This window comes from Crocodylus siamensis, chromosome 3 (assembly GCF_052110815.1).
Source record: "Crocodylus siamensis isolate JL-2025a chromosome 3, ASM5211081v1, whole genome shotgun sequence".
Classification (NCBI taxonomy): Eukaryota; Metazoa; Chordata; order Crocodylia; family Crocodylidae; genus Crocodylus; species Crocodylus siamensis.
In genome coordinates this window covers 3,071,556-3,090,140 of record NC_143397.1, presented here as the reverse complement: position 1 = coordinate 3,090,140, position 18,585 = coordinate 3,071,556, and the positions used below count along the sequence as shown (strand labels likewise).

The following is an 18,585-nucleotide window of genomic DNA, read 5'->3' as shown; positions in this document are numbered from 1 at the left end:
GCCAACACACGCTTGGCAGCTTCTCATGCGAGTAACTGTGAAGAGTCAACACTGGATGAAGTGTGGGATGGAGACAGGTCTCAGGATTACTCATGCTGTCCCTAGACCAAGAATCTGAGTTGAAGGGTATCTGGTTTCTGACTGCCCTGCTCTCAGGAAAGCTGTTCAAGCTGGAAGCAAAGGGGATCCACAGCAATGGGTCATCTCCAGGTCATACATTTCAGGACAGGCACAATGTTGTTCCATCCATTTTTGTATGTCTGCCCTACAATACAATTGACTTATTATTTCGCAGTAATGTAGCCGGGCTGTTGACACCTGAATGGAGCACTTGTGCTAAGAGAGGTGAGAGCCAACCCACAGAAGGGACTGATTATTGTATAAATCTTCACTTTTTGTACCGTTCAGCTGCAGCGATAGTGTTGCTATCATGACGCCTCCCGGGCAGGCTAGGAGGGGGGCTAACAGAGGAGACTGGAAAACCTTCACCTCCTCACAAAGGGATCTTATGCAGTTCACGTCTTCCCAATACCAATTTATGCAAGTGTTTGTCCAGTTGCCCTGGCAGTTTTGCTTGGAAGAAGGTGCTTTTGGCAGGTCCCGAAGCAGTCCTGCCTGCCTTCAGAACTGCTGCAAAAACACCGTAAATAAATCTAAATGAACAAAACCCCCCCACTTGGCTGCACACAAAGCTGGGCTGTCCCCACTCCGGACAAAACAGGTCAGAAAACCTTTCGGTGTTCGAGGTGAAATGCTGGGGAAGGAGACCGAAATGCACATCCTCTGAGCCCCACTGAAAAGTTCCGTGACAAAAAGAAAAGCTCTCACATTCATCTCAGGAACAGCTCAGTGCTTAGGTTCCAGTCGTCCGTAGTCCCATCCTCCAAATGTTATTAAGCCTCCAGTGGAAAGAAAAAACAACTAAAGATTTTTTTAATGTTAAATAAAGAGGCAACTTTCTTTTCAATACTGAAGGTAAAACAGCAGTAAAGGAAACCAGCTTTTGGCTTTGAAGTTTGCCATTAGCAGTTACAAAAAGCAGTGTAATTCTGAGATAACATCTACATGAATCAGCCCTCAACCTCCCGCAAAACGCACGTAAACATCCCCATTGCACAGATGAGGAAACCGAGTCATGGAGGGGAGGGAAGGGGAGCAGTCCAAGGTCACAGTGCATCGCTGGAAGAACCGAGACCCCAGTCCCCCGTTCGCAGCACTTGCCTGTCTCCAAAGGATGAACACAACGTACCCTGAAGAGGGACCTCACGGCCGCAAAGGCTGCTGGCTGGTCCCACCCAATAAAACTGTGCTGCAATCACTGGCTGGGGGCAGCTGAAAATACAACCTAAATCGCAGCTTGGAGTGCAACCACACAGCGCCCTGCCACCATCCACCTCCAGCAAGGATGGAGGGTGCACTGCATCCTAAATCTTCCAATCTTACAAGCGAACGTCAGACTAGCTTTGAGAGGAGTCTATATTTGCAACAGCTTGACTGGATTGGTTTTCACACCCTATTTCCTTCCCTCCCTCAGCTGACCTATGTTCCAGCCCTGTTGCATCAATGACCTTGGCATCATGAGCTGAGTGTTAGCGTCCGAGGAGCCAGCGTATTTTCTCATCCCGTCAGTTGCTTCTGTGAACGTCTTTGCTTCAGGGTTTTTTGCAGGACTCCCCACGCTCACCAACAGATCTCGGGTGCTTTCCTGTGCTGCCAGTCCCCCTGCCCGCCCCCTGCTTCCTCTTCATTTGGCCCTGGGATTCTGCTGCAAGCGTCTCAATCCAGAAGGCCTCGAAAGAGCCTGGAGCCTGATAACCAGGCTCTTGGGGATCAAGTGCATCTTTGCTCAGCAAGATGCATATGGCAGGGATGTTCCTCTTCACTGTCAAGGTGTCGAGGCCCGCCTCAGGCACGATGGGCTCCCAAATCTCTTCAATCTGTCTGAAGAGCACTTTGGTGACCTGGTGGAGTTCCTTGAGTCTCCGCTTCATGATTTCCACACAGGTGATGGTCTTGCCGACAGCTTTGCCCGAGCCTGTGAAAAGGATCTGCCTGACAGCATCTGCCTCCATCTTGCCAATGGCATAGCCCATTAGGTTTCTGATCTTGCTGCCGTCCTTCACCTTCATCTCGATAATGTCTGAGGGCAGGTTGGAGAAAGGCAGAGGACAGGGCTTCTCCACAATCTTGCTCTTTTTATAGTTCTCCATTGCTTCCAACACTGCAAAGGAAAGCACAAATTGGTGATTATTTCTTAATCATGATTCATGAAGCTGTCTTAGAAGGATTCATCTGTTCATTCCTATCCTTATGCCAAGTAGTCTGAGGGGAATCACTGCTCAGCACAACATGCTTTGACTCTGGACATGGTTGAAATACCTACCTGAGGTCAGGAATGGCCACAGTGCTTTAATCCATAAATCAGGTATCTATATTGTGTTGCCTAAAGTGCTACCACATGCTCTACAGAAGGAGGAAAACAGTCCCTGCCTTTCAGCCATTCACCCGAGAGCAATCAGACAGTTTCCAGCACTTACAGCCATATGGCATGCAAGCACAGAGTAATCCCAGACATCCCAAATGCCTCCACTTCACATAACTCCTGTTTTAAAACCTGTTGTACAGGTGTTTAACTAATCAGAATGGAGAGTTTAATTATAGTCATAACTAAATTGGATGCTGTCAAAGCTCAGGGCCAGGGATTCTGTGAGAAGATGGTCATGCAAAGCAGTAATAGACACGCTTTAATTAAAACATGCTGAGGTATTAGATAACACACTGCAGATATATTTGGAGCCAATGATTCTCCTGCATTTAGCCCAAGCAGTCGTATGTGGGAGATGCAACAGGAGAGCCAGAAGCTGAAGAGAACCAGCATTGCCGGGTTTATTTGCCTACTGTAGGCAATTTTGGTTTTGACTGTAGACCTCCCTGAGCCTTACGCATACATCCAACAGCTGGAGAAATGGTCCAAAATCAAATGGACCAGATTCAACAAGGACAAGTGCCAAGCCCTGCACTTGGGATGGAACACCGGCGCGTACAAATACAGACGGGGAGCGAGTGGCCAGGCCGCAGTACTGTAGAGAGGGACCTGGGAATGAGTGGGCCATAAGCTGAATAGGAGCCAAAAGTACACTCTTGCTGCAAAATAAGCTCAGTCTCCTGAGCTGTATGAACTTGCAAATCAAGGCCAGTGATTCTTCTGCTCCTTTCAGCACTGGGGAGGCCTCCCTTTGAGTCCCATGTCCAGTGTACGGCTCTGCACTTCAAGAAGGATGGGGACAGTTTGGAAAGAGTCCAGGGAGAGTGACAGAAATGATTAGGGCCCTGGACGGTGAGACTGGTGAGGAAAGGCTGAAAGAGCTGGGGGTTTTAGCCTGGAGAAGAGAAGACTGGAGGGGGGATTGGATCACAGTTTGCAAATCCCTGAAAGGCGATGACAGAGAGGATGGAGAGTGGCTTTTCTCTGTGGCCCAGGGGACAGGACTAGGAGTAATGGGCTCAAGCAGCAGCAGGGGAAACTGAGGTTGGAGGCGGGGAGGAACTTTCAGATTAACAGAGATGCTGTGAACTCTCCATCCTTGGACGTTTTCAAGAGCAGGTTGCACAGACCTGCGCCTGGGGTGGTTTAGCCAGGGTTTAGCAGGGGCTGGACTAGATGGGACCTTATGAGGTCCCTCAGCTCAACTTCCCTATGACCTACTAATTAGAGATCAGTGGTTCCAGCCTCTGTAGACTTGAGACCCCCCACTACAGAGACTCAAGGCCCCCTTGGAAGATGCCAGATTGCTGCTTCCATTCATTATTTTTCCCCCCCACTATGGAAAAATACTATCACAATTCATAAAACTCCCCAAGCAGTGGGGCTGGAAAGCAGCAGCAGATGTCACATCTAGTTCAACCCCTGCCCGGGGCAGGATCAGCCCTGTGCAAACAACCCCGACAAACCCATCATCTAAACTCAACAACACAGACTGAACATCCGAACCTACCACATGTAAAGCAGGGGAACCCGGCACCCAATGTCCTGCTACTATCAAATGCTGCCAATATAAGCTCGAGATCCCAGAGAGAGGTCACACCCATTACAGAAGACAAACCCTCCCTGCCACCCCCAGTCTGGACCACTCTGAGCATGGGGGAAATTGCTTCCTGAGCCCAACGCAGGGTTGGGCTGAGCCTGAGCGCAGGGGCGAGACCCTCCAGCCAGGACCGTGAAGGGTCAGTGCCAGCAGGAGCACCGGCACAGCCCAGTCCCCATTCCAGATTGCAGCCAACAAGCCTCTGAGAGGCTTAAAACCCCCCTGACATTTAGCAGAAGGGGGGGGAAAGGGGGCAACCAGCACAGCCCAGAAGCTGGGAAAACCCCACAGCAGAGCACAAGCATGGCTGCACCTAGGGGCTGCCCGCCCTCTCCTGGACACCTCCAGTGCTGGAGAGCCCCCCCTCCCCCACTTCCCTGGTGTCTACTCCAATGCTTCAAAGCATTCGCACGCCCAGGGCCATGCAGGAGGGCGGCAAAACACTGCGGACGCTGGTGTGTTAACTCGGGGTCGATCAGGTGCAGGGCTGACCCTGTCTGCTACCCTGATCCCACCAGCCCCCACGGACCTCGGGGAGCAGCTCCTCCACGGACCCATCGCATGGGGCAGGCGCGCCTGGCGCGCTTCATGGGCACCCGACACCTGCTCCTCTTGCGAGCACAGGGAGATCCTGGCGCCCACCTGGAGCACATGAGGCCGCCGCCTCCACAGCCCCCTCACCCCGTCTCGGGACCCCCCGGCCATCGACCTGGTCAGGGAGGAGACCGCTGCCCGCCGGGCCCCTCTTCCGCCCCCCGAACTCCTTGGTTGCACGCGGGGACCGGGGGCGCTGCCCGGCGTCCAGCGCTCGCTACGCACCTGCGACCTTCGCGGCTGCCCCGCGCCGGGGGGCTTCCGCTCTCGTGGTGGGTGCAAACGCCCAGGTGTGCGGCGGGACGGATCAGAGCACGGCTGGGGGGCGCCGGCGGTGACGCTGCTCCGCGGCGCCTGGAACCGGGCTGGGGGGCGGGAGAGAGTCAGCAGCGCCAGCGGCTCCGACCCGTGGAGCTGCCGAGGACCCCCCGCCACAGATCAATGGAACTGCCCAATGACCCCCCCCGCAGACCAATAGAACCGCCCGAGCGACCCCCCCCCCCCAATCAATGGAACCGCCTGAGAACCCCCCCATCAATGGAACCGCTCGAGGACGCCCCCCATGACTCAATGGAACCACCCGGGGAATGAATGGAACCTCCCGGACCCCCCGCGGGACAATGGCGTCGTCCTCACCCCCGCGGGACAGCCGCGGGCCCGGGAAAAGAATACAACCTCCCGGCACCCCGAGGGGCAACAGCGCCGCCCGCACCCGCGCGGGACAACCGCGGGGCCCGGGGAACGCACTCAGGCGCCGTCCTCACCACCACCGCCGCCGCCAGCAGGCCTCACCGCCGCAAGATGGCGGCCACTTCCGGCGAGGAGCGAGCACGCATGCGCGCTCGGCCCACAGAGAGGCCTCCGAACGGCATGCGCGTACGCAGGCGGGCCGCGAGGGCGCATGCGCGAAAGGCGACCCGGCCCCGCCCCTACCCCCCTTAGCGGGCGCCCCGCGCGAGCGGCGGGGGCTGGGGATGGCGCGGGGTCGCTCGCCTGCCGTGGGCCGCCCGGCGCGGGGAGGGGCCGGGAGGTCTCTCGCGCCCGCCTGCTGCGCTGGGGCAGGAAGGGATTCCCCCTGCTCAGACCGGTCCGAATTGGGGGGCTTTTGCGTCCCTCTGCAGCCGGGCACAGCCCAGCGCGGGGTCCCTTGAGCAGCAGCACGCTGGCTGCGGCGCCTAGGGCTGTCAGGGTGACCAGGCTGGGACGCGGCCCCACGGCTCCAGGACTCGAGCTCAGCGAGAGCCCGCGGCCTGCAGCCTGACGAACCGCGCGTGACCGGGCCCGGGGCGGCAGAGGCTTCATCTGCGAGGGGGATGCCCCCACGCAGATGCCAGGCCCCGCAGGAAGTCAGCCCGGCTCTCCCTCCTCTCTGCCCCACCGCTCCCAGCGAGGGCCGGCGGCTGCGGCAGGTAGCTCTGCTCCCCTTCCGTGAGCTGCGCTGGATGCCACCTGCTTTCCAGCTGGGTCCCAAGCTGTGAGTCTGACCTGCGCCGTGCACGCTGGAATAAGCTGTTCCCGTCTCCTCTCTGCTGCCCTGCGGTGCTGGGGCCGTCTCTTGGGCATTTCCACACTGCCGGCACTGCAGAAACACATTCCAGTGGTAGCTTTGCTGCGGCGACAGAAACGCAAGGGCTCTTCTAGGCCAAGCAGGGCCCTTACAGCCAGGCACAGGCTCTTCCAGAGCCCTGCTGCAGCAGCACCATCAGCTGGGGACTGGCTCACACAGGTGCACGAAGGGACTCTGTTCTCTTCCAGGCCTGCAGCTCCCTCTCGTGGGTGGTCGCGCGGCCGGCTGGAGCCACCGTGCGTTGAAAGTGCTGCCACTCAATTCACAGGCTCTGCGAACAGGCTGGAGGGGAACGGGGCCAGGCCCTGGGGTCTGTGCCCCACGCAGGGCCTGGCTACCAGGAAGAAGAGTTTTCAAGGACAGAGGAGCCAGTCCAATAGGAAGAGGCATCCAGGTGACAGGCACAGTCCTGAGCTGGGAGGAAGAAGGGTAGAGCCAGCTTCTGGAGCTGACTGCACGGTGTGATGCAAAGCCCTTGCAGAGCAGCTCCTGTGTGCCCACGGCACAGCCCCCTGGGATCACTTCAGCTGCAAGCAGATCTGCTTGGCTGTGGGGTAACCCAGCAGCCTAGGCCCTCCCCGACATGCCTCCCAGCCACCAACCAGGGTGCTGCATACCACACCAGGGAGAGCACGCTCCCTACATGCACCGGGGGGGATCTCATCAGACATGACACAATCCCACACCAGCCCCCTGGCGTGCTAGAAGCGGAGACAGCTACAGGCCGGCCCCCTGACCGCACAAAGATCCAGTCTCCCTACTGCCACTCTTAAGTCCGGACACACTTAACTCTGTTGGGACCAGCGTGTCCCAGTTTGCAGGGACAAGTGGATTCCACAGAGCTGGGCCGAGATGCATGTTGACCGGGCCGTGGTAGCCCATGAGGCCAGCCTGGCTAAGGCCAACCAGTCCTAGCCAGTAGGACTGTCGCTGCTGGTCCTCAACCCAAATGCCCACGTACCAAACCAGGGCAGCTGGGGCAGCCTTCTGCTTGAGCCCAGAGCAGGGCTTGTGGCTAGAGCTGCAAAGCACCTGTTTTGTCATCATACCAGGCTCAGACAGCAGCGTAGCGGGCAAACTGAGTTATGCTAAGGTTCAGCCATGGCCGAGGCCTTCACAGAACTAAGCAATACAATTGTGCAAAGTGCCTTACATAAGGAACTGGAAACAGTGAGTGCTGTGATTGGTACAGTCAGCAAACCCAGGTACAAGTTTCCCTAAAAGAAAACAAAACCAAAAACTGAGTAGGATTGGAGTATCTTAATTTAAAAAGAGAAGGTATGGAACCTAAGGATCAGAGAATTTGGGATGAGAAAGTTACAAAAGTAATGAACAAACAAAGGAAAACTGTGTGTTTGTGCTGTAACTCTGGGGAGACAGAGGCAGCCGTGGTTCTTTTCTTGAATAGCTGAAAAGCCAGAAAAAAACATCCCACGTGCCCAGTGGAGGACCCGAGGCCGGTACTACCAAAGGTTGTTGCTGTAAAGAAGCCACTTGCTAGGTCGTAGTAACGGGGAGGAAACCTGTAATAGTGTTAGGGGCTACTCTTAAAGTTCACTTGATACCAAAGCGGATGAGGGGCTGTGTCAATCCTTGGGGGATCTCTGGCGAAAAGAAGCGTATTGGTAACAAGCTCCCGTTCCCAACAGACCTGGTCATGCAGGGTTCTGCATGGCTCCACCGCCTCTCCCCTCTGGTGAGGGAGGTTCCCGGCTGCTGCTGCCTCCTCTGGATCCCACCATTGCTGTGGGATGCCTGGCTTGGCGCCTAGGGAGCCAGGTGGCTGGAGCTGGGGGCACGTGAGGGCAGGGCAATGCTGGCAGGAGCAGTGGGAAAGCTGAGCGAAGCCCATTTCCTTCCGTTCAGCACATCAGCAAGGTTCAGAGTTCTGACCCCTGAGCAGGGCCGGCCCCTGTGGACCTGAGGGCAGGCAGGTGGGCTGTAGCTCTGCAAGTGGCACGTGATGCTCCCGCTCCATGACCTGCACTGGATCCCACCCAATTTCCAGGTGGATCCCAAGCTGTTAGTCTGCCCTGCAGGGCACCGTGCAGCTCAGAGCCCCTCAAGCTGCTGCTGTCACTGTCAGGGGGAAACTCACCACATCCAAACAGCAGGAGCTCCATGCTGGGCCCTGGCCATGGAACCTGCTTCTTCCACCAGGTGCGAAGGGTCTGGGCTGCCTGCCTGCAGGATGTTCTACCGCGGAGATGGGAGGCAGAGCTGCTGCTGGTGCTAGCAATGTCCAGTAGCACCTTTCATATAATCATAGAAGTCGGGTCGGAAGGGACCTTATAGATCTTCAAGTCGCACCCCCTGCCTGGGCGGGAGAAAAACTGGGCTCAAATGAGTCCAGCCAGGTAGGCATCAAGCCTCTTCTTAAAGCCCCCCAGGGTAGGAGCCAGCACCACTTCCCTTGGCCCTGACCGTGAAGTAGTTCTTGCGGATGTCTAATCTAAACCTCCTCTGTAATAATTTGTGTCCATTGTTCCTTGCTAGGCCACGGGGTGCTGAGGGAAACAGTGTCTCCCCTAAACTCTTCTGGTCCCCCCTAGTGAGTTTATAGACAGTCACCAGGTCCCCCCCCTCAGCCTTCTCTTGTGAAGGCTGGACAGGTTCAGGTCCCGCAGTCTTACATTGTAGGGTCTGCCCTCTTGTCCCCGGATCATGCAGGTGGCCTCCTTTGGACCCTTTTAATGTTGTCCACATCCCTCAAGTGCGGTGCACAGAACTGGACACAGTACTCCAGCTGCGGCCTGACCAGTGCTGCATAGAGGGGGAGGATCACCTCCCTGGCTCTACTTGAGATGCACCTGTGGATGCACGACAAGGTCCGGTTAGCCCTGCCAACCGTGACCTCGCATTGTCGGCCCATGTTCATCTTGGAGTCAGGGAGGGCTGCCGGGCACTGCAGCAGCCATGGCCCCAAGGAGAGGACACATACCTCCATGCCTCCCGAGACATGCAGAAGCAGGAAGAGGTTTGGTGAGGCGGGTATGAGAAGCCAGAGCTCCCGACTCCTTTCTGCTCCTTGTTTTGGCTGCCAGACAATCCTCTCAGTGCATTTCTTGGAAAGCCCCCAGCTCTTCTACTCCCCGCAAGGAAAAGCTCTGAAGGCCCTGACTGAAAGAGTTCTGTCATCCACTCTGTGTTGTGGATGACACTAAGGCGTGGGGAGAAGCAGGCACGCTGGAGGAGAGGGACAAGCTACAACCAGATCTGGACAGGTTACAGGGGTGGGTGGATGAGAACAGGATGGGATTCAGTATGGACAAGTGTAAGGTGTTGCAGCTGAGGAGGAAGAACTAGCAGCATACCTACATGCTGGGGAACTCCCTTATCACCACAGAGGCTGAAAAGGATCTTGGAGTCATTATTGACTCCAAAATGAACATGGGCTGCCAATGTGGGGATGCAGTCAGGAAGGCTAACCACACTTTCTCATGCATCCACGGATGCATCTCAAGCAGGTCCAAGGAGGTGATCCTCCCCCTCTATGCAGCACTGGTCAGGCTGCAGCTAGAGTACTGCGTCCAGTTCTGGGTGCTGCACTTCAGGAGGGATGTGGACAGCATGGAGAGGGTCCAGAGGAGGCCACTCGCATGACTGGGGGCAGGTCTTACGAGGAGAGGCTACGGGACCTGAATCTGTTCAGCCTCCACAAGAGAAGGCTGAGGGGGGACCTGGTGACCGTCTACAAACTAGCCAAGGGGGACCAGCGGGGAATGGGAGAGTCCCTGTTCCCCCAAGCACTACCGGGAGTAACAAGGAATAATGGCCCCAAGTTGACTGAGAGTGGATGCAGGCTAGATATCAGGAGGCACTACTTCAGTCAGGGTGGCTAGGAACTGGAACCAACTTCCAAGGGAAGTGGTGCTTGCTCCTACCCTGGGGGTCTTCAGGAGGCTGGATAATTACCTAGCCAGGGTTGTTTGACCCCAGTACTCTTTCCTGCCCATGGCAGGGGGTCAGACTTAATGATCTACTTAGGTCCCTTCCAACCCTACCAACTACGAAACTATGAAGAGCATGAGGCCTATGAGCCTGTGGTAGGCCCCATGCCAGCTGGCTGTGCTTCTTTCCCCTTCTCAGAGTCTCTCATTTGAAGGACAGCTGGTAGCACCAGTCTGCTGGCAGAGTCCCCTTCCTCTGTGCACCAAACTGCAAAGCAGGGAAGGGAAGCAGCACTGCCTTGACTAGGAGCTAGAAACCTGCAGCGTGAAACAGCAGTAAGGCAGTGTCAGAAGGACCTGCTTTGTAAGGTCATAATCCTGCTGCTACAGGTTGTCAGAGCACAGGACTCTCCACTGACAAAGCATGGCGATTGACTGCCGTCCCAAAAAGGCACACACTTCAGCCAATCAGAGCAGCCCAGCTAACACCCCTCTCCCTCCCCTGTGCCAGGGAGCTAGCTGGGGCAAGCTGCCTGCTAAGTACTCTGGCTCCCAGCATCAAATTACACCTCTTGGTACTGCTGGGAGGAAGCTCACAGCCAGTCTAGCTCTGCTGACCTCCAGGCTGTGCCAAGAAGGTGGCTTTCAGAGTTTGGGGACCCACAGGTATATACCACTCCAAGCACTTGCATGCTGCTGGCCCACAGGCACTGGCACAGCTGCAACTACTGGCAGGAAACACTGAACGAGACCCAGTGCCATTAGTGTCTTCAGGTTTTATTAAGGTCCAGGGATCAGCAGTAGCTGAGAGGTTGTTATAGTCAGGTCTGCCAGCCCGAACATGGGGCCAAGCAGGGCAGGAGCTTAAATAAGTTACAAATCAACAGTCAAAACCACTTGAAGAAGTGCAAATAAAAAGCGCAGACGGTTGGATTTTTAGAGGCACCAGACACTTGGCTTCACAGGAGGGAGCAAGGGAAGACGGAGCTGGCCACAGCCACCGGGTGCCTACCTGCAATGTGTTCTTACTGAACAGGAAAATGCAGGCCCTGCTGTGCGGTGCTCTGATCCAGGCAGCCAGACAGGAATGCTGTGTGCTGGATGCTGGCTGGCAGGTCCCGCTGCCCTTTTCTCCCATGAGACCCATGTGTCTGGTGTTGCCCATGGCTGTAGGCTGTGTTTCTTGCTGCTGTCACTCTGCCACAGGCTTCACCTGCTTGGCCATTTCCAACTGGGTCAGTATCTCATCCCACTGGACAAACTGCTTCGACAGGAGCACAGTCTTATGGTGGCTCTTAAGGAAAACACGGTGGGGGGCAGGGAACCTGAGGGGCTAGGATGATCTTAGAACAGACCAGCGAGCCAAAGGGCCAGTCTGAGCACTGCTGCTCTTTAGTCATATACGCAGTTCTCCCACAAGGTCCCATAGGACAGGAATGGAGGCTGGGGTCCAGCCTGGGAAAGGCTATGGTGACATGCAGCAGCAGCAAGGAGCAAACTCTCAAGCCAGGGGAAGCCTAGTGCCTAAACTAAGTAGACCCCATGGCCCCCCACAGAACAGGGGCTTCCAAGACAATGAGGTGACAGTGCAAGCACCCATCTCCCTAGACCTCCCAGCCCATGGGATCCACTCTATCACGTGGCAATAAGGGCTTTCACCTGGACTCCGCAGGGGACAGAAGCTCAGAGTGCAATTATACCTCTGACTTAGCTCAGGCAAGCACCCAGCTACACCAGTGGTTTGTCAGCCTGGACCAGTCTTCCGCTCTGGTGAGCAGCTGGCAGGAAAGGGGGTTGAATGTAGGCTGCTCCATGGCGGTCATGGGCCCAACTCTCCCAGGCAGGTCAATCATCAGCCCAGGTGGGAGCTCTGAGATCCCCCTCACACGGACAAGGATGGAACTACACAGCGGCATCTGTGTTCAGCTTCTAAGGTAACACAGCCACACAGCTCAGCCTGTAACACAGCGGAGGGATATGGTCCTTCAGGCCACACCCTGCTGTGCCAGGTGCTTAGCTCCAGTTCCCAGCAAATGGAACCACATCTGCTGCCCCGCTACTTGACATGCTAAAGCAGCAGGGGACCTTTTTGGCAGGCACATCACAAGTTAGCCCTGCACCCTCCCCGAGTGTCAGTGTGGTTCCTAGCCCATCTGCTGCTCTGCTTCCTACCCCAATACCACACACCACACACAGACTGCCTGTGTCACTGTGGCACCGGTGTCTTGGATTGGCCAACCCTGGGCTAAAGAATCCTAGTAGAGGGTGTTCCTGCTAGTTAATGACCCCAAAGTGAGGTGCCCTGCTGCCCATGACCGTGGCACCAGGCGAAGGATACCATCTTGTTGTAGTCTTCTAAGAGTGCTTTGACGTTTTCAGTGATAGCTTCACACTGGTCCTAAAGGAAGAAAACACGCGGTGAGCAGGCAGCAGTGCCAGCCTCACACTGACACGGCACTTCAGAGCATTTACCCACCCACCCCTGAAGGAAAGTTACTATCCCAGGGAAGCCGGGACAGAGAGACAGTGTCCTCTCAGGCCAGGGCCAAGAGCAAAACTCTCCAGTTCCTGGCTTCGATTTCTTTTTTTTGATCATCCAAATGTGATGACTTCTATCAACAAAAAAACACAGGCGAAGGTGCCAGAGAGCACAGGCCAGAGCAACAGAGGTGCTGAAGTGATCCAACGTCCATCTTCCCCTCCCCACCCTCTGTACCTTGCTCCTCTCTTGAGTAACAGGTGCTTTGGGCAGCAACTGTTTTGGACTCAGCAACTAACAAGGACTGCTCAAACCATCACAACTGCTATGCAGCAGTAGTGCAAAGGTCACAAGTAAGATCAGGGCCTTGATGTATATACTAGGGAGCCCAGTGAGCTTCCAGTGGGGAGACAGACAAACCCCAAGGGGAAAGCGAGAATGGGGAGAGACTACAATGACACTACAAAGCAAGGAACAATGGCCCAGTGGGGGCTCAGATGAGGGTTCAAATAAACAAAAATCCCAAACAACTCCCATGCAACAACAGGCGAGTCCCAGCACTTACAGCAGGGGCGGGCAGTTATTTCAGGTGACCGGCCACGTACTGAGTTTTGGCAAGCCATCAAGGGCCGCAAGACAGGCAGCCAGGGGCAGATAAATATAAATTTTCTAAATTTTTTAGGGGCCCCATGGGCCAGATAGAATGGCCTGGTGGGCCGCATGCAGCCCCCGGGCTGCATTTTGCCCACCCCAACTTATAGTTTCATAGTTGGTAGGGTCGGAAGGGACATGAGCAGATCAAGTCCGACCCCCTGCCAACTAGGAAAGAATGCTGGAGTCAAACGACCCCGGCTAGGTATCTAACTAGCTGAACACTCCCAGGGTAGGAGCCAGCATCACTTCTCTTGGATTTTGTGACCTGATTGTAAAAGGCCACCAGGTTGGTCTGACAGGACCTGCCCCTAATGAACCCATGCTGGTTGCCCCTAAGCACAATCTCCCCTGCTGGTCTCTTGCAGATGTGCTCCTGGATAATTTTCTCAAAGAGCTTCTCCAGGACTGAGGCAAGACTAATGGGCTTATAGTTACCTGGGTCCTCCTTCCTCCCTTTTTTGAAAATGGGGACCACAATGGCCCTTTTCCAGTCCTCTGGCACCTGGCCAGAGCACCATGAGTGCTCGTAAAGCTGTGCCGGAGTCCAGCAATGATCCCTACCAATTCCCTCAGCACCCTGGGGTGGAGAGCATCTGGACCTGCTGATGTGAACATATTTAGTCCCACCAGAAGTTCCCTAACTAGGTCCTCACTGACCCTAGGCCTGGCTGTGACTCTCCTGGGTCTGTCTAGAATCCTAGGGAGGGTGGGGGATGTCCCAGTGCCTGCTCTGAAAAATGGAGGCAAAGAATTGTTAAAGAGGTCAGCTCTCTCATCTGGTGCAACCACCAGATTGCCAAGCGTGTCCTGCAGGGGCCCCACGTTACCTGGTGCCTTCTTCTTACTCCCTATGTATTTAAAAAAGGACTTCTTGTTATCTTTGATCCTGGTTGCTAGTTCTACTTCCACCTCCGCCTTAGCCTTCCTACCAGCCCCCTTACAGTCTCGAAGAATGGAGGTATAATCCTATAATCAATAAACTTCTGTGCCTCAATTCTCTGCCCTGGGAAGTAGAAACACTAAGCTATGTCCATTGCAGTCTAAATGGACTGACTGATCAAGATGTTGAACCCCCCTGCAAGCTGAGTGTGTTCAGGTGACACACTCAGACAGGATTTCTTCCAAGTCAGTGCCAGGGCCAGGATTTAGATAAAACTGAAAACCATAATGCAAACCAGCTAGACAGGTCATCTCCAGCTGGGCTCTTCATCCCTCATGTTTAACAGAAGCCCACCCCACCTCTCCTTTTCTGCTGAAGACAAAGACCCTTCAACTCCCTGCAGGGGGGCTGCAAACAGGATGGAGCTGGACTGTTCTCCCTGGAGCAGATGACAGGACAAGGAGCAATGGGCTCAAGCTGCAGCAAGGGAAGCTGAGGTCAAGTTATGTAGAAAAACCTTTCTACATATAGCGTAGTAAAGCACTGGAACAGGCTCCCCAAAGAGGTGGTGCAGTCTCCATCCTTGGAGATTTTGAAGACCTGGCTAGACAAAGCCTTGTCTGGGATGATGTAGTTGGGGCTGGTCCTGCTCTGAGCAGGGGGTTGGACTGGATGTGACCTCTGAGGTTCCTTTCAACCCTCATTGTCTGTGATTCTAAGATGGCCAAAAACATTCACGCTACCTGCTGCTGTATGTGGATTTGAGAGAGCCGCTGCAGTTTGGTCGCATGCTCAGGAACCGCTGAAAAACAGAGAACAGGATTCAATTAGATACTCTGCATTAACATCAGTGGGATTGTATAACCCTTATCTTGGGCTTTGCCTAACACATGTCTGCATTAGAGGGAAGCTTTTAACAGCTCAGAGCAGACTAACACAGCCCATCCAGCCCTGTTTACTACCATTTAAAGGGCTGCAAGTTAACAGAGAAACATTGTGACATTTGCTTGAGGATCAGGACAAACTAAAACCAGCCCCTGGTCCACCCCCTATTGCTTCCACAAGCTTAGTACATGCATAGGAAATACGTGGAATATCTTTCATTCCTTTACCTACCGGCAGACACTGACATGGTTGTTTTACTTTTTCCAATGTAAAGTCAAGGGGTTGTTACAAAGGACATCCGTCTTGACCTCCATTTTACTCCCCCTAATAGTCAAGCTGAGAGTGCTCCTACTTCTCAGGGACAGTTACCGGCACAGAAGTACAGCATGGGCTCCAGGCCACTTGAACTCAGCCTCACCATCAAGTGATGGTACCATGGCCAAGACAGTACACTCAAACCTGTGCTACAGAGGATGGTGGCCATGCAACTGATGGCGCTGCACTGTTTTGGGCTCTGCAGCCTTCTCAGGGCTGGTCTCCAAGGGAGAGCAGGCCATAGCAGCCAAAGAGTAGCTAGTACCTGTGAATTCACTCCCTAGGAAGTCCAATTTTACTAGCTCCCCAGCACTGAGGCATGCGGCTGGCTGCAAACTCTTCAGATACCGGACCTGCTAATGCATGGATGGGTAAAATACGGCCAGCAGATCCTGCTGCTCCCTGGGCACGCAGCTATGCAGACCAGGTAGCAGTGGCTCCTTTTGACTGCTGCCATCGCTGGTCCCAGCCCTGTGGTACTGGCAGGGACCCGCACATACAGCCCTGCCCTTGTCCTGTCCCACACCCACTCTGGACTCAGCCTGACAGAGTGAACCAGCTCTGGACTAGCCAGAACCCGCACGCACAGCCCCAAACTGGTCCACACCTGCTCTGGACGCACCTGCCCACACTGAGCAGTAGAGGGCTGACTGGCCTGCAGCAGCTCCCCAGAACTGCCTATGTGGCCCATAGGCCCAAATAACTGCCCATCCCTATGCTAATGGCTCCCTTTCGGTTTGAGGCAGACAGCATTTCCATACCCTTTTTGGCACAAGGGCATAAAGAAGTGGATGCTGCTTGAGGCAGCTTGCAACCCTAAGGCAGTTGTGGGGGAAGGGGCATTACCTTTGATGTAGGCGCTGTCCAGAAATGGCTGGAGGTTACTCACTTGCTCCAGCAGAGCTGCCTGGGACAGGATGAACTGCTCCTCTGATGGAAAGAGACATAGGAAGAATGCAGGGAAGCAAGACATTACTTGAACTTTGAGGCACAAGGTAAAAAAGGAGTCGCACTGACTTTCTTTCCCCTTTCCTCCAAGCAAATCGCACGTAAATCCTTTAAGCAAAGTGATGCTTGTTACCCGAGCGCTTTCAGGAAGCAAAGGCCACTAACTGAAAACTTCAGCACATGGGGGGAGCGGGGGGGAAAGGGGTGGTGGCTACCAGATGGAGATTCCTATAGCCACAGTCAAGGTGACTTGCCTCAAACTAAACCATACATGGGTGGAGGAGGAAGCCCTCAAAAGCACCAGCCATTCTTGCTCCCTCATTCTGTGTTACTAAAGCAACATCTTGGGCTTTGATTTCATCTTCCTGGCACTAGGGGGCATCAGGGGAAACTCTGCTGAAGTTACTGGGATCATGGGCTCAGGCTCCAGAGGCAAGGGCCCAGGCCTTGCCTGTGCACAGCTACACAGGACTGGAAGTCAGGCAGAGAGATTTAATCTACATCCAGGGCTTTAAGGCCTCCAAGCACAGCTTTGTTATGTCAACAGTTTAGTAAACCAGTAGAAACTCTCCCCACCTTGCCCCAAGTACTTTCTTCCTGACTCAGGCCAGGACAGACCAGGCAGCATTACTCTTCAATCATTTGGAGAAGTTACTTCAGCAAAATGGCAGGCACCTCCACAGAGGAGCAGGCCACCCTCCCCAGCTGCATGGCCAGCTCTCGCTGGATGCTCAGCGGACTGCTTTTCTCCTCCCAGCTCATCCATTTCTGATCTGTAGCTGCAACACAGAGCAGGCTGCAGGGACACACTGGACACCAAAGACAGCATTTCTTTTCTCAGCCCCCTGATCAGAAGTTGTGAAAGGGATGGAAACCTTTTCACACAACTAAAAAAGTCTATCTACTTCATCACATACCTGCCAAGATGAACTGCAGCTTCATGGCATCAGGGATGGCCATGCGATCGATGTACTGAGGGTCCATGTATTTTATCACGTCTTCAACTGATGCAGTTTCAGGGAAGAAAGAGCAAAAGGGAAATTACTAGATTTGCAAGTGCCGCCCGGTGCCAAACTAGGCTTGCTAAGGTGTTTTGATGAAAAACCCTGCGCGTACAGTATTTAAGGCAGGATGACGAACTTCCATTGCAGGCTTTTGGAGGCAGGGTTTTTCACCCCTGCACTCTTTGAGTCCTGTGCTAAGGGGAGCAGGCTGAATAGATCAGGCAGCGATTCAGACGCAAGGTGCAGAGGCTTTGTTGTACTCCATCAGAGTTGCTGGCATACCCAACATGCATGTCGCTTAGTAGAGATGCCCCAGATCTCTACGTGATCTGTGTCCCTCACCCCAGACTTCCCTTACCATCATACAAGGTCCCCTACTTTGCTAGAGGGATCACAACCCATCTAAAAATCAACAGCCAAAGACACATCTAGAGCAAGGCGTCTGGTTTTCACAAGGTCCTGCTTTAGGTTTCATTGTGTCATCTTATAACATTAGCGCTGCAGATATCATCAGCTACTGTTTTGCCATGGGAGGTACTGGCGCTGTGTCTTAGCCATACTGTTAAAATAAAAGCAGCGGCACCAGCACAGACCACAAATGGCGGGGAGAAGGAAACAAGACAGCAGCGAGGAAGCAGAAAAATCCCCTGCTTCCCTATTTTCTTAAGAAGGCGCATATGTCCCAATGGATACTTCCAAGACTATGGAAACGCAGTCATTCATCCAAGCCCAAGGTGTAAAAAGAAATTACAGGTGTTGTAAAAATAAAAGCAACAGACAGTTGCACCACGGACCAGACTTTTATCAGGAACCAAATTAACCCCCCTCCCCCCATAATCCAAGGGTCTTGACTGCCCCCATAATCCCCCCGGGACGGATGTTCGCTTACTTTTCTTGAATAAAATCTTAACCCTCTCTCGTTTGCTCGCCACGTTACCCAGAACCACCTGCACTTTCACCAGCCCGTCCGCCAGCTACAAGGGAAGAGGGGAAAAAAAGAGTCGTGAGCCCTCGACCCGCGGGGGGGGGTGACCCGACCCGGGCCGACCCCGATCCCGACCCCCGCACCTTGCGCGGCCCGCCGGCCCCGGGCCCAAGCACACGCCGCTCCAGCGCCTCCAGCCGGGCCTGCAGCCGCCGCACCTCGGCCGCCACCGCCGCCATCTTGACAACGCCCCCCGCGCCGGAAGCAAAGGCGGGTCCCCGCCGCCCCCAACGGCCAATAGCCACACGCGCCCCCCGGAAGGGATGCGGCGCGAGCCGGAAGCGGCACCCAGGGGCACA

General features: G+C 54.7%; 2 protein-coding genes across 6 annotated transcripts; both read right to left on the bottom strand.

Moving 5' to 3' along the window:
* Positions 1–916: 916 nt before the first annotated feature.
* On the bottom strand, positions 917–5,560 carry RPP25L (ribonuclease P/MRP subunit p25 like). 5 transcript variants are annotated; one of them, XM_090037562.1, is made up of 3 exons: positions 5,444–5,560; positions 4,905–5,044; positions 917–2,221 (listed from the first exon to the last, which is right to left on the bottom strand). In XM_090037562.1, the coding sequence occupies exon 3, from the start codon at positions 2,208–2,210 to the stop codon at positions 1,653–1,655; it is 558 nt and encodes a 185-aa protein (XP_089893688.1). In that variant the 5' UTR covers positions 2,211–2,221; positions 4,905–5,044; positions 5,444–5,560; the 3' UTR covers positions 917–1,652. The 5 variants fall into 5 exon arrangements, with proteins under 5 accessions (XP_089893688.1, XP_089893690.1, XP_089893689.1 ...); XM_090037564.1 differs by having other exon boundaries at positions 5,355–5,498; XM_090037563.1 differs by having other exon boundaries at positions 5,427–5,493.
* A 5,332-nt stretch (positions 5,561–10,892) lies between these two features.
* Positions 10,893–18,516, bottom strand: DCTN3 (dynactin subunit 3). Its single transcript, XM_090037559.1, has 7 exons — positions 18,370–18,516; positions 18,191–18,275; positions 17,215–17,301; positions 16,196–16,279; positions 14,893–14,951; positions 12,475–12,534; positions 10,893–11,418 (listed from the first exon to the last, which is right to left on the bottom strand). Exons 1-7 carry the CDS (start codon positions 18,463–18,465, stop codon positions 11,329–11,331), a joined length of 561 nt encoding a protein of 186 aa, XP_089893685.1. The 5' UTR covers positions 18,466–18,516; the 3' UTR covers positions 10,893–11,328.
* Between the last annotated feature and the right edge of the window lie 69 nt (positions 18,517–18,585).

Coding starts and splice junctions, on each gene's coding strand:
- RPP25L (XM_090037562.1), bottom strand. CDS start 2,210: ATGGAGAACTATAAAAAGAGCAAGATTGTGGAGAAGCCCTGTCCTCTG.
- DCTN3 (XM_090037559.1), bottom strand. CDS start 18,465: ATGGCGGCGGTGGCGGCCGAGGTGCGGCGGCTGCAGGCCCGGCTGGAG. Junction 12,535..14,892: donor AAATCCACATACAGCAGCAG/GTAGCGTGAATG, acceptor TTCTTCCTTTAG/GACCAGTGTGAAGCTATCAC. Junction 11,419..12,474: donor TAGAAGACTACAACAAGATG/GTATCCTTCGCC, acceptor AGCCACCATAAG/ACTGTGCTCCTGTCGAAGCA.